General features: G+C 38.2%; 1 protein-coding gene across 4 annotated transcripts; it reads right to left on the bottom strand.

The window, feature by feature from the left end:
• Positions 1-2220: 2220 nt before the first annotated feature.
• Positions 2221-12748, bottom strand: LOC139944133 (UPF0696 protein C11orf68 homolog). Of its 4 annotated transcripts, none has more exons than XM_071941115.1 (5): positions 12640-12748; positions 12035-12161; positions 6097-6315; positions 5391-5546; positions 2221-4363 (listed from the first exon to the last, which is right to left on the bottom strand). In XM_071941115.1, the coding sequence occupies exons 2-5, from the start codon at positions 12118-12120 to the stop codon at positions 3964-3966; spliced, it is 861 nt and encodes a 286-aa protein (XP_071797216.1). In that variant the 5' UTR covers positions 12121-12161; positions 12640-12748; the 3' UTR covers positions 2221-3963. The 4 variants fall into 4 exon arrangements, with proteins under 4 accessions (XP_071797216.1, XP_071797221.1, XP_071797208.1 ...); XM_071941120.1 differs by having other exon boundaries at positions 12035-12138; positions 12640-12732; XM_071941107.1 differs by having other exon boundaries at positions 12035-12195; positions 12640-12690.
• Positions 12749-14052: the final 1304 nt, after the last annotated feature.

Genomic DNA, 14052 nt, shown 5'->3' with positions numbered 1-14052 from the left:
CAACATAATTAAAAATTTGTCCCGACTACCTGTTTGGTGAACCAGTTGTGTTGCTTACTACTATTCGCAACATAATTTATATCGCCCTTGCGGCATAGCGGCACAAATCTTGAGAATCCGTACTTAATCACGACAAGTGTCGTAGTTAGGTCTGAAGTGCGACTAGTCGAGTAGTAAATTTCACTAGTCACACCCATTCGCAACATAATTAATATTACCCTCGCTGCACATAGCGGTACAAATCTTGAGAATCCGTACTTAATCACGACAAGTGTCGTAGTTAGGTTTGAAGTGCGACTAGTCGAGTAGTAAATTTCACTAGTCACACCCATTCGCAACATAATTAATATTGCCCTCGCTGCACATAGCGGCACAAATCTTGAGAATCCGTATTTTATCTCGACAAGTGTCGTAGTCAGGTTTGAGGTGCGACTAGTCGAGTAGTAAATTTCACTAGTCACACCCATTCACAACATAATTAATATTGCCTTTGCGGCACATAGCGGCACAAATCTTGAGAATCTGTATTTTATCTCGACAAGTGTCGTAGTTAGGTTTGAGGTGCGACTAGTCGAGTCATGATGCGAACTTGCTTAATGAAAAAGATTCAGTGCTCTGCAGAAGAATTGAATTTTGCACTTACGTCAAGCGAAATAGACTGCTTATAGCAGGGATTTCTTTTGTTTGTGTGCTTTCCAAGCTTGCATATTTCACAGCTTAGCAGGGATATTTTTGCTTGTGCGCGGGGAAGCTTTTCATATGTAATCTTTGCTTTGAACTAATTGCACAGATATTTCAGCGCCTGAACAGTAAGCGAAGAATGGTGGTTGTATAATAAATGGGCAGAGTTTGGTTGAAGCAGACAGAACCATAAAACTGGGCCGTGTTCTTTAGGGGAATTTGTAGCTTGACTATGACAGTTTTGGGCTTTGCGACGTACACATACAAATACAGAGTCAGATACAGACATTACCGTGCACAAATCGTGCAATTAAAACGTCTCATAAGAGCGCCCCCTATCGGCAGGAGTAGGAAAATAAAGGAGTATCCTACAAATGAATTATGTGTTTTTAAACACGTAAAATAATATCAAATGGAGGCTTAAGGATGTTTAGCTTAATTCCTATCATAAAACATATTAAAATTCTTTATTAATTAACCACCAGTGACCCTCATTTGCATATTAATTAGGAAATCTTTGCAGCATCATATCTCAAGAACTTCACGGCCGACCTTTCAACCGTTTGTTCTGAAAGACTGCTTGGGGGTTGGAGATTAATTTGAAAAAACTGTGACCTCAAGTTGACCTCTACTTCCGCGTCAACCGGAAGTGTCACCATATCTCAAGAACTATACAGCAGATTTTCAAAATATTTTCAGTTATAAACTCCTTAGGCATAAAATATTAACTTTAAAAAACCGTGACCTCAAGTTGACCCCTACTTCCTGGTCAACCGGAAGTGGCACTATATCTCAAGAACTATACAACAGATTATCCATCTTTGTTCAGTTATAGACTCCTTGGGCATTCAAGATTAGTTTGAAACAACTTTGACCCCCATGTTGACCTTTACTTCCGGGTCAACCGGAAGTGAGCCCATATCTAAAAAAGTACAAAGCTAATGTTCAAACTTCAGTTATAGACTCTTAGGGAATAAATATTAGCTTTGGAAAACTGTGACCACAAGTTGACCTCTACTTCTGGGTCAACCGGAAGTGGGACTATATATCAAGATCTACACAACCGATTTTATAGACTCCTTGGCATTGCAGATTAATCTTTGGTAGCTGTAGGCCCATGTTGACCTTTACTTACGTGTCAAGCGGGAAGTAAGACCTTATAACAAGAGCTTCACAACTTTTTTTAAACCTTTTTTCAGTTATATATTCCTTGGGCAATGAAGCACATAATCCAAGCAAAACAACAAGGAACAGCTTCGTGTTTGTTCACAAACACTTAATGTCTAGTTGTATTTGTGTTTGTATTTTCAAAACATAATCCAGCACCCCGACATTTCGCCTCTCACAGAAGCAGTGAGTTAGTTGCGTAAACTTGATTTCAAGTCTGAGATCGCGGTTATACCTCTGCATCAGCCACGTAGGCCTACAAGAGGGCGCTATTTCTTTCGGATGGTCATGTGGCCCTTGTGATAATTTTTGGTCGTGCTAATAAATAAATGGCTAAAAGAGAAAATGACAAGGCAATGTGTTTTCTGGACAGGTGTTCGTTTTATTCTGAAATGACAAGAAGACGGACTTAATATGTAACAGTTCTTTCTCCTTCGTCCAGTTGAATGAATATCAATTAACAATACACTGCGAATGAAGAATAATTTATCAAACAAAAACCTTATGTAAATAACCACTTAACTAATTTGGATTGGAAAATCTACTAAACAAAAGAATCCAAGATGGCGCTAGGGTTCCCGCCAAACGTTCAATGACGGTCGCCATCTTGGAAATTATGAAAATGCACCACAACTCGATGTGAAAACATCGTACATGATATTTACTACGAAAAACCAACACCGTTGAATAAAGTGAATGATTGGGCAGTAGCAATGCTATCAGGAAAGGTGATTTATACAAACTATAAGCATTGAACTTATTATAAATTTGTTATTATTATTTGTTGCTCAGAGAGAGTTTCTTCTCATGAAATAAATAAAATCAATTAAATGACATTAATCAAGAAATATAAAATACGCTAAGTAAACATTAATGAATTGCGTCTATACATAAGTGAAGTGAGTATGAATTATAAAATGAGAAATCGGTTACCGGAAATGACAATAAAACGGATAGGGATATATCAATAGTGTTTCTCCTTGTTCTTCCAGACTTTGAATGACTCAATATTGGCTTAATGAATATTCATTGCGCAATGCACTAAATAATATAAATTTAGAAGGAGGTGTTTTCTAATACCAGCCACAGTTACAAAATAGGACTAACGGTAGTGGTGTCATATTCAAACTTAACAACACAATGTCAAATTCGTACGTCAATACTAAATTGGTTAATTTCAAACGGGTAACACTTTTAACAAACATTATGGCTGTGTACAATAATGTGTTCTAAGAATTTGTATTTTCTAAAAGCGTACTTCCAGGACTGTTTTAACTACATGCCAAAAATCTTTCAGAATGTCATCTTTTGACGAGAAATTAATTTGATGTTATTCAAACTATCAAATTATTATCATATTTATGCGTAAAATATGACTATAAGCACTTTCCCGTAAAGTAATAATAATAATAGTAAAAATTTATATAGCGCCATATCCATCGAAAACAATGCTCCATGGCGCTAATACAGAGAAACATTAACAATTTAGATAATCAGCAAAAACAACCAGATATAAAAATAAGTTCAAAATCAAGCGAACAATGACAAGCAATTAAAGAAATTAACAATATACAATGGAAAGGTATAAATATACAATAGGAGTATGCACAATTTAAAACTGCAAAGAGATTGTACAAACAGACCAGCTGTGACCCAATAAAATTGTAAAAAGAGACATTCACTAAAACTCCAGGGAAACGATAATTAATTACAGAATGGAAAATAAGTGCTACAAGAGACCTTAAATTCTAATAAAAAAACAATACATGGAAATGTTTGCGGTAACGCCATGACTATCTCTAAATGAGTTGGTGTGGTTCTGAAAGAACCGTTGGTACTGTACACTTTGAATTTCGATAACATACATATTTTCGTACACATGCCCTATCTGTTTTAAAGGCACTGAAGCCGTTCACTAACGCTATATCTCGAGTTAGGACGGGTAACTCGTCCTAACTTAGGATGGGTCAATGCGTCCTAACGTATATGGATACGGAACTTAACTCGTCCTAAGTTAAAGAAAGTTGGGAAGAGTTTGGTGAAATCGACGGGGGACACTTTTTGTAATTGTCAAACACACTTTAAAACAATTGATGAGTATACTTTATTTCTTCACTAATACCTATAAGCTGTCTGGTAGCTGACAGACGCTTCATTGTTCACTTCATCCCAGTGCGACGTGTAGATACCCGGTCGCAGTCTCCATTTATTCTGTGCATACACACCAATAATTGAGTAGAACCTTGGCTTGTAAGCCATCCTACCCCGCATCCCAAGATCACGTAGTTTTTCTTCGATCTCCATCACATGAGCCTTATCAGTGAAGTCTCTAGTGTAGACACTCACGACGTGCTCTTGCCCATGGAGTGCCTTGCCTTCACCGGCGTCTTTTAACGGCGTCACTTTGGCGTGCGTGCCCAGCTTGTCTTTCACCGTGGCCGTGGCGATTTTTTCCCATGCCTCGTCGATTCTTGTCCCGGTGTAGAAAAACAGAAGCCAAATACCGCTCAGGCACCTTATATTAAAAAACAGATTGGTTAGTGGCTGTTAGAAGTCAAAGTAAAACAGGTGTATCTTCCACAACCGTCTGAAACAATTATAACACGTAAAACATGCAGTTTGATTTCAATCTTTACATACCCTGAAGCCCAGTGCATAAGAATGTCGGCATCACATGCCTTATTTTGCAGCGAATGTTTCGCAGGGGTTGCCCACATTTCAACTGATACGAATTATTTGTTGCGAATTGGTGACGTCAAAATATGAACCAACATACGTTAAAAATTCAGATTTAATTCAATCTTTACATTGCCATTGCACAGTGGAACTCATACCAAAATACGAAGAGTTGATCACTTTGTTATAACACAACTGCAGGAAGAATCCATAGGTACTTTGTGAATGAAAATCATTCCATGGCGTCATTGGCCGCCATCTTTGATGAAACTAGTACGCATGAAATGCTGGGTGCGTTCGTTTAGCTTCCCTGGGTCGACCCCGGTCTGCCCCGGATACGTTTGAATAGCTATGACGGGGCTCACCCGGGTCAGCCCCCAGTGCCCTGCTTGTGGAGTGGGTCACTTGGGAAGAGAGTGGGTCATCATTGGAAGAGAGATGTGTACAGTGCGCATACGCGAGCACCTTTCAACTGTTAATCATCAAATATGGCTGTCGATAACGCTGTGTGCAATCCATCTGTTCAGACTAATGTATAAGAAGATCCTAACTTAAAGCACCCATAAATAGTAAACTTGCGGGTACAACCATGGGTAAAATCTCTTTGGAAAGAGTGGTGGCTCTGAAAAGAGCCGGTTTGGTCTCGACCTTTCGAACAGTAGGCCTATATGTTGCTCGTCTCCTGAAGACGAGCAGAGTATACTGTTCGAAACGTCGAGACCAAACCGGCTCTTTTCAGAGCCAACACTCCGTCAAAAGAGATTTTACTCATGGTTGTACCCGCAAGTTTACTATTCATATTTATATTTATAGTTACTCTTATTCTCCACACCATGCAAAGCTTCAAACACCATTTAAGATCCTACCTATATTTCAGAGCCAGTTTCTTGACAGTTTGGAAGTCGATTGTATCAGATGAGTCAGTTAAGTCTTTCCATGCAGACTGGAGTCCTTCTGTATCACCCAGTCCTTCATCTACAAAGCTTGGAGATCGTACTGTAATCCAACCAATTCCATCAGACCTAAGGGAAATGTTCGTTATAAAGAGAACTTCTGCACCGTCTGCCACACGGTCATGTATAGACCTTTATCATGCTGACTCCATCTTGGTCATGTTCCTCGTATCGAATAACAATAATGCATGCTAATAATTGTCTTGCAATTAGGAACCAGACTAGTTTGTTCTTCAAGCCTCGGTTTGGTAACATTGATATCAATTGGAGATATTCAAGATGGCTGCACCATGATAAAGGTCTATCGTACCGTAGGTCTAGCCTGAACATCTGACGTCACATTTCGAGGCTCGTGAATAACGCCAGAGAGTGGCCTCAAGCCTACAGGTCAATCCCCGTCCATCTTCACCTTTCACCTACATTCATATGAAGACGACCGAAAGCGCAGCTGCCAAAAACGTCACCTCGAACCAATCAAAACACAGATACACAGAAAGCTTACGTCACTCACGTTTTTCCAATGACATCATTGTATCCAATGACATCATTGTATCCAGTAAAAAATTACCTTTCTTTAGGGTATCTGTGCATAATAGGCCCTACATGTACATTTCCTCACCGTTTAGTTTTTGATGGGGCACTAGTTTCGAAAAACGTCTGGAGCAACTCCAGGCGTTCCTCCTCGGGGTAATCGGACGGATCGAAGAAGAGTCCGTCATCTTCATAGGCTGCTTTGGCGTCCGCATGAAGCCGGGTTGAACGCTCCGGATTCTCGAAGGCCGGGACTGAGGGTACCGGTGCTTCCTGACTCTCGGAGTCTTTGCTGGAACTAGATTTCCTACAAAGAACACGCAAGCTCATGATGAGGATATTATTACTCTATAAAAAGTCCTCCTCTCTCATCACTCTGTACCATAGGTTATTCTCTACTTATCTATACTTTTGTCGTCTTTAATTGGCCTGGTATCTTTGTATTTTGTTGTCAGCATTTTGTAATATCATGTTCGTTTTGTATGCTGGCTGGCTGGCTGGCTGGCTGGCTGGCTGGCTGGCTGGCTGGCTGGCTGGCTGGCTGGCTGGTTGGTTGGTTTGTTTGTTGGGTTTTTGGTTTTTTTGGTTTTTTGGTTTTTTGTTTTTTTGGTTGTTTGGTTGTTTGGTTTTTTGTTTTTTGGGTTTTTGAGTTTTTGAGTTTTTGGGTTTTTTGGTTTTTTGGTTTTTTGGTTTTTTGGTTTTTTGGTTGTTTGGTTGTTTGGTTGTTTGGTTTTTTGGTTTTTTGGTTTTTGGGTTTTTTGGTTTTTTGGTTTTTTGGTTTTTTGGTTTTTTGGTTTTTTGGTTTTTTGGTTTTTTGGTTTTTTGGTTTTTTGGTTTTTGTTTTTTTGGTTTTTTTTTGTTTTTTTTGTTTTTTTTTTTGTTTTTTGTTTTTTTGTTAGTTGTTTGTTTGTTAGTTGTTTTTTGTTAGTTGTTTGTTTGTTAGTTGTTTGTTAGTTGTTTGTTGTTTGTTGTTTGTTTGTTGTTTGTTGTTTGTTGTTTGTTGTTTGTTGTTTGTTGTTTGTTGTTTGTTGTTTGTTGTTTGTTGTTTGTTGTTTGTTGTTTGTTGTTTGTTGTTTGTTGTTTGTTGTTTGTTGTTTGTTGTTTGTTGTTTGTTGTTTGTTGTTTGTTGTTTGTTGTTTGTTGTTTGTTGTTTGTTGTTTGTTGTTTGTTGTTTGTTGTTTGTTGTTTGTTGTTTGTTTGTTTATTGTTTGTTTATTGTTTGTTTATTGTTTGTTTATTGTTTGTTTATTGTTTGTTTATTGTTTGTTTATTGTTTGTTTATTGTTTGTTTATTGTTTGTTTATTAATTGTTTATTGTTTGTTTATTAATTGTTTGTTTATTAATTGTATGTCTGTATGAAGGCTGTTTTCCACAAGCCTCGGCTTAATCTAACAGCCTCGTGCTATCCCCCTCTCCTGTACAAAGTTCATTCCTAGTTATTTGTTTATCATTTACTTTAACATTTAATGTTGTATACTTTATGCTCTTTTGATTTTGTTACCTTTCTTTGTACTGATCAATTCTCATATTCTCTATTTTCCAACAAGAGTAATGGAACAAACGTCTGTTCGAATTGAATAGGATCTTTCTCAATTCAATTCACTTCAATTCAATCACTATTTATTTCGGTATTGCCTTCACATGATCATTGGTGTTTCATAACATTTACAGTGACAGTTATAAACAGTAGCTAAAAAAAGTCAGAAGGGCAAAACTTAAGATTGTGTGAAGCCGTGGCTTTTGTATCCTAACCTATTGACAGACAAACACTGCATATAAGACTCACACAGACGAGGGACAACAAAGACCGACGAACACATGTAGATGTTGGGCGCGATCGGTCAATCTGCGCGATCGGTTGATCGCGCTGCGCTATCGACCGATCGCGCTGCGCTATTGATATATCTATTGGTCGCGCAGCAATCGGTCGATCGCGCAGCTATCGGTCGATCGCGCAACAATCGGTCATTCGCGCAACAATCGGTCGATCGCGCACTTTCGGCAACGCGCATGCGCGATCATTCGATCGTGCGGGAATGGCTAGTGTGAAGTCAATATATATATATATCACTATGGTGATAGTTTACCTGCACGATCGGTTGATCGCGCAAAACTTTTCCTGCACTATCGGTCGATCGCGCAAACCCATTCCTGCACGATCGGTAGATCGCGCAAAGCCTTTCCTGCGCGATCCGCTGATAACGGGAAAAAAATACTCGTAGCGCAATCGGTCGATCGGGCAAAGATGTAATTGCGCGATCGACCGATTGTTGCGCGATCGACCGATTGTTGCGCGAGCGACCGATTGCTGCGCGACCAATTGATCTTAATTTGATCGTTCAATAGCGCAGCGCGATCGTTTGATCGCGCAGATTGACCGATCGCATCCTCTGTTCCTTGTGAATCGTCAAGACATTCACTGTCATATTATACTTGATACCCATAGCTGGTCTAGCTAGAGATCAAGTTTGATCACTAGCTAGACCAGCATGCACCTCATTTAACAATTAGCGCTTGCGCAATATTAATTGCGAAAAGGTATATTCATACACTCGACCAGGGCCAAATTTCATAGAGTTGCCGTAACGGTCGATTTTGTGCTTATTGTGCGCACCTATAGCAATTTTTTCATTTCATAGCCTTGCTTAAGCAAGCTTTTTTGCTTAAAGTGTTAAGCAAACAAAAAGGGTCCTTAAAGTTTCTATTTTGCTTAAGCACCCTATTCACACAACGCATAGTGCAACATCATTGCAAACGATGTTATTGTGCCGGCGCAGCGGTGTGTATTGTACGTGTGTTTGTATGGTAGGTGTAGTGAAGTAAACGAGTGTCTAAAATGCTTCAGAAAATGTTGTACAATGTATTATCTTCTTGTTTACTTTCAAGTTAATGTGTAAACCTTTCATGGGGCACTTTGAACCATTACAAATAATACATATCAGACACAGAAGGTAATGACTTTGTTATTGCCACTCCGCATTTATTTCGCCCGCCATTTTGTCAGCACCTTCTTCTTTTTTGCTTCAGCAAACGATCTGAAATGCTGCGAGCGCAGTTTGTTTACGTGCTTAAGCTAGCAACCGCTCGTGAAATAGGTTTAGGCTTAAGCAATTTTTTTTTGGCTACGTTAAGGAAACAAATTTGCTTTCCGATAAGCAGCCCTATGCAATATTGGGCCATGCACACAGTGCAACATAATTGCATTACGTTGTTAGTGTGGCGCACAGCGATGTGTATTTTATGTGTGTTTGTACACTGTAAAAAAATTGGGTAAAAAAATTCCCAACTTTTTACCCAATTAAGGGCGAATAGTGAACTCCTCCAACTTTTGGGCAAAATATTACTCATCAAAGTTAGGCACTCTGATTGCCAAATAATTAATAATACAAATAATTGGGTAATCAATAGTTGGGTATATTTTGGTAACCAACAGTTGGGTAATTTTTGTTTACCCATTTTCTCGGGTATTTAATACATTATCAATAACCCACTTATTGGGCGATGATTTTATTAAAGGAACACGTTGCCTTGGATCGGACGAGTTGGTCTATTAAAAGCGTTTGAAACCGTTTGTTATAAAATGCTTATGATTAGAAAGATGTTTTAAAAGTAGAATATAATGATCCACACAAGGTTCACTCGAAATTGCACGGTTTTCCTTTTACGTCGCGAACTATCATCGATCGGCCATTTATGTTTGACTCCCATAAATGGCCGACCGTGTTAGTCGACAGGGTAAAAAGAAAACCACGCAACTTCGAGGCATATGTGTGTAGATCATTGTATTTTACTTTTACAATATCTTTCTAACCATATACATTTTACAACAAACGGTTACAGAGAGCTTTTCAAAGACCAACTTGACCGATCCAAGGCAACGTGTTCCTTTAATGATTTAACCTTTTTCAGTGTTATCCAACAACTGGTGAATATATTTAACCCTTTGATTTACAGTTTCTTTTGTGATACGTCATACAACCAGGCATAGAAAATATCTTTTCCACGATGGCAAACGGTAGTGAGATGTGACCTTGGCATCTATCTCAAAATCGAGAGGGTGCTCAGTGGTTTGAAGATGCTATGGAAGGTTGGTTTTAACTAAATACAGTTTGTTTCCTGTTCAGTTGTTGTACACAGTCGTGACAGTTGCAGCGCAAGCACACGCATACATGCCACAATCGGCGTTGCACATAATGGCATGATAAAACTGAAACTAAAAACTGAAACTAATTCAACAGTAGTCACTTTGTTGCTCCCTCTGCAACTGTCACGACTATGTACGACTGAATAGAAAACACAACTTCATATTTAGTTCAAAACTAACCTTCAAATTTGATCTATATCTACTGGAAAACCCCGCTCGTCAGAGCCACTCCGCCACTCGCCATGTTGGAAAATATCGTTATGTTTTTTGTTATACCTTGCCACTCTTTGCTCGTAGTGCGCATGATCGGATGATTTTGACCAACTAATGCGCATCACTTTTACCAACAATCGAATTTGCCCAATAAATAAGCAAAGGTGTAACCAACAGTTATGATAAATTCAGATATCGAATTATTTGCCCAACACTTGCCCAACTTTTGTTCCACTTTTTAAACAAAAAAATGGCAAACAAAATGTTTGCCCAACGTTTTTGCAGTGTATGGTAGGTGTAGCGAAGTAAACGAGTGTCTAAAATGCTTCAGAAATGTTGCACAACGTATTATCTTCTTTTTATACTCTCAAGTTAGTGTGTAAACCTTTCAAGTGGCACTTTGAACCATTACAACATTACAAATAGTACATAATAAGACAGAGAAGGCGATGATTTGTTTTCTCGCCACTCTGCCCGCCATTTTGCCAGTAGGGGGCCTGTCTTCTTCTTTTTTGCTTAAGCAAACGATCTAAAATCTTGCGCGCACAGTTTGTTTACGTGCTCATTTAGCATTGAGGTAGAATGGTTACAGCAATTAATTTTGCTTACCGTTAAGCAGCTCTATGAAATTGGGCCCTGGGTCGACTCACAAAGTCCTTACTTAGGACTAGTCCTAGGAGAGATATTTACAAACTTAAGGCTAGTCCTAAGTTAGGACGACTCGAGATAAGACTAGTCTTAACTATCTGATAAATCGACCCAAGATCAGTTTCCCAAGGCAATCTTGTACACCCTTTAAAGACAGTGGACACTATTGGTAAATGTCAACGACCAGTCTTCTCACTTGGTGTATCTCAACATATGCATAAAATAACAAACCTGTGAAAATTTGAGCTCAATTGATCGTCAAAGTTGCGATAAAATATTAATTAAAGAAAAAACACCTTTGTCACACCCTTGTCACACGAAGTTATGTGCTTTCAGATGCTTGATTTCGAGACCTCAAATTCTAAATCTGAGTTCTCGAAATCAAATTCGTGGAAAATATCTTCTATCTAGAAAACTAGGGAGCCGTTTATCACAATGTTTTATACTATCAACCTCTGGTTACAAAGTACGGTTTTATGCCAATAATTATTTTGAGTAATTACCAATAGTGTCCACTGCCTTTAGCAAGACGCTTTACCATTGCTTCGTCCTTCGGATGAGACGTAAAGCCGTTGGTCCCATGTGTTGAGTAACGCATGTAAAAGATCCCAGTGCATTTATTGAAAAGATAAGGGGTTCGCCCCAGTGTTTCAGTGCACCGTGCACCCTTATAAGGTGCTAAATAGTGGGGTCTCAGAATTTCATAACTTCAATATCCTATCTTTCTGAAAGTTTGTATAAACTAATGACTTGTCCACATCCCAACACATCCGTATAACTCTTTCCGTCTAGGCCCAATTTTATAAAGCTTTAAAGGAGAAAATACTGCTTGATAATTTTCCTTGCTAAGCAAAAATTAGGTCGGGAACCAGCCAAAACAATGCAAACTAATTATGAAAATTGGGCTGATAACCCGTTTCTGAAAGCAATACTCTTCTGTGCTTAGCGAGTTCTTGTGCTTTATGCTTTATTTCTACATGTAAATATTGAATAATAGTTGACATTGAGCGAATGACTTACATTTGTAGTTTGGATAGACACCCAGCGAGGGCCCCGACCTGATCATCTTCGCCTGAATCAGACGAGTAGCTTCTTCTGCATGCCATGAATTTCAGTCTTTAAGTCTGCCACAAGGATGGATTCAATACTGTCAGAGAAATCAACATGCAGACACAGCTGGCCTGAATTAAAGACAGTGGACTCTATTGGTAATTGTCAAAGACCAGTCTTCTCACTTGCTGTAATACGCATGAAATAACAAACCTGTGAAAATTTGAGCTCAATCGGTCATGCGCGATAATAATTAAAGGAAACAAACTTTTGTCACACAAAGTTGTGTGCTTTCTGATGCTTGATTTCGAGACCTCAAATTCTAAATTTCAGGTCTCGAAATCAAATTCGAGGAAAATTACTTCTTTCGCGAAAACTACGTCCCTTCAGAGGGAGCCGTTTCTCACAATGTTTGTATACTATCAACCTATCCCCATTACTCGTTACCAAGTAAGGTTTTATGCTAATAACTATTTTGAGTAATTACCAAGTGTCCACTAAAATCTTTAAGCTATCGAGGTATAATTACAGGTTATTCTTATTTGTTTTAGACTACAATATTATAAACTACCTACGGTTATCTCTCCGGACTAATTTAGGTTCGTCTTGCTCCAGTTGTTCGCACTAGGTATGGGTGTATATTAATGTACATCCAGAGTGGCCCGTGTCATTGTTACAGTGTAAGTATGCTGTTACCTCTGGTTACTCAGCCTGGGGAATTCTTAATGAGTAAACGCTGCGCAAAGTGGGGATTCCCCTTTGTTGTAATCGTAGTCTACAAAGTACGGTGGCTAAGAGGGGCCAGTTGGATTTCAACAATCGACCACCCATTAAAAAAAACTTATCATGGACACTTAAAATAATGGTTGTTCCATTTTTCACAGAGAAAATTTGTCTGAATGTATGTAACATCTGTAACTGAATGGGCTAATTAGGAAGTAAAACGTTAAGTCTACCGAAATGATGGTTCGTCTTTTATTTGTTATCAATCATAAATCACGAAAACACTTGAATAACTTGAGAAATCTTTTATTTTCTTGATTAAATGCAACAAAACCATCTGGTTATTCTGGTAGGGTTTTAAAGCTAATTTGTTTTTCTTCAAAATTATTATTATTATTTATTTGACCTCAACAGTACAAGTACAGAAAATACAAACAAGCGTCAATAAAGGGGAAAAAAACATAACAGAAACGACAACGCTACGAAACATTAAGAGTAAACAAAAAAGACAAATAAGTGAAAAATAAATAAATAAGTTAATTAATTAATCAAACAAACAGTCAATCAATAAATAATTCAAAAAATAATTAAGTGGATAAATAAACAACAAATATCAAATGTAACATACACATTACAACAATGTTATTTTCAGTCGGATATTGGTTTACATAATTTATTAAACAAGGGTAGAAATTGCCCACAAGGCAAAACAGAATGTGCCTATGTAATGCACACGCATGTTGTATACAATACACATGAACGTGGACACAGCATGTAGATGACCGAAAGTAAGCCTTCCATATCTGTTTTGATTGGTCGTCCGAGGTGACCTTAAACCAATCAAAACAAACACAGCTACGGTAGCTTTTAGTCACTGCATTTATCCAATGATATATTATTTGTATCCAATGGTCACTTGACCTGAATAGCAGGTACCTGACTTTATCCTTTCGGATAAAGACAGGGGCCCAGTCTAGACTCCCGGTATCATCTCATGATACTTTCGTGAGTAGTGCCAAATCTGCCTTTGATATATTTTGAAGTATGAAGGAAAAGGGCTGGGGTTATGCCCGGATACAATATTTTTCCTTTCCGTATTGAGTAGAGGATTAAACAGGTATTGTTGTTCTCTTAATGATGTCCTTTTAATCTTTTTAAAATATTGTATCATAGTTGCAATTCAGTTTTTATGTTGTGATGGCTATTGTCAATAAACATTTTATCTATCTATCTATCTATCTATCTATCTATCTATCTATCTACTT

The sequence above is a fragment of the Asterias amurensis genome, chromosome 1, assembly GCF_032118995.1.
Source record: "Asterias amurensis chromosome 1, ASM3211899v1".
Lineage (NCBI taxonomy): Eukaryota > Metazoa > Echinodermata > Asteroidea > Forcipulatida > Asteriidae > Asterias > Asterias amurensis.
Note: the sequence above shows the minus strand (reverse complement) of the source record. Positions and strands in the feature narration are given on the sequence as shown.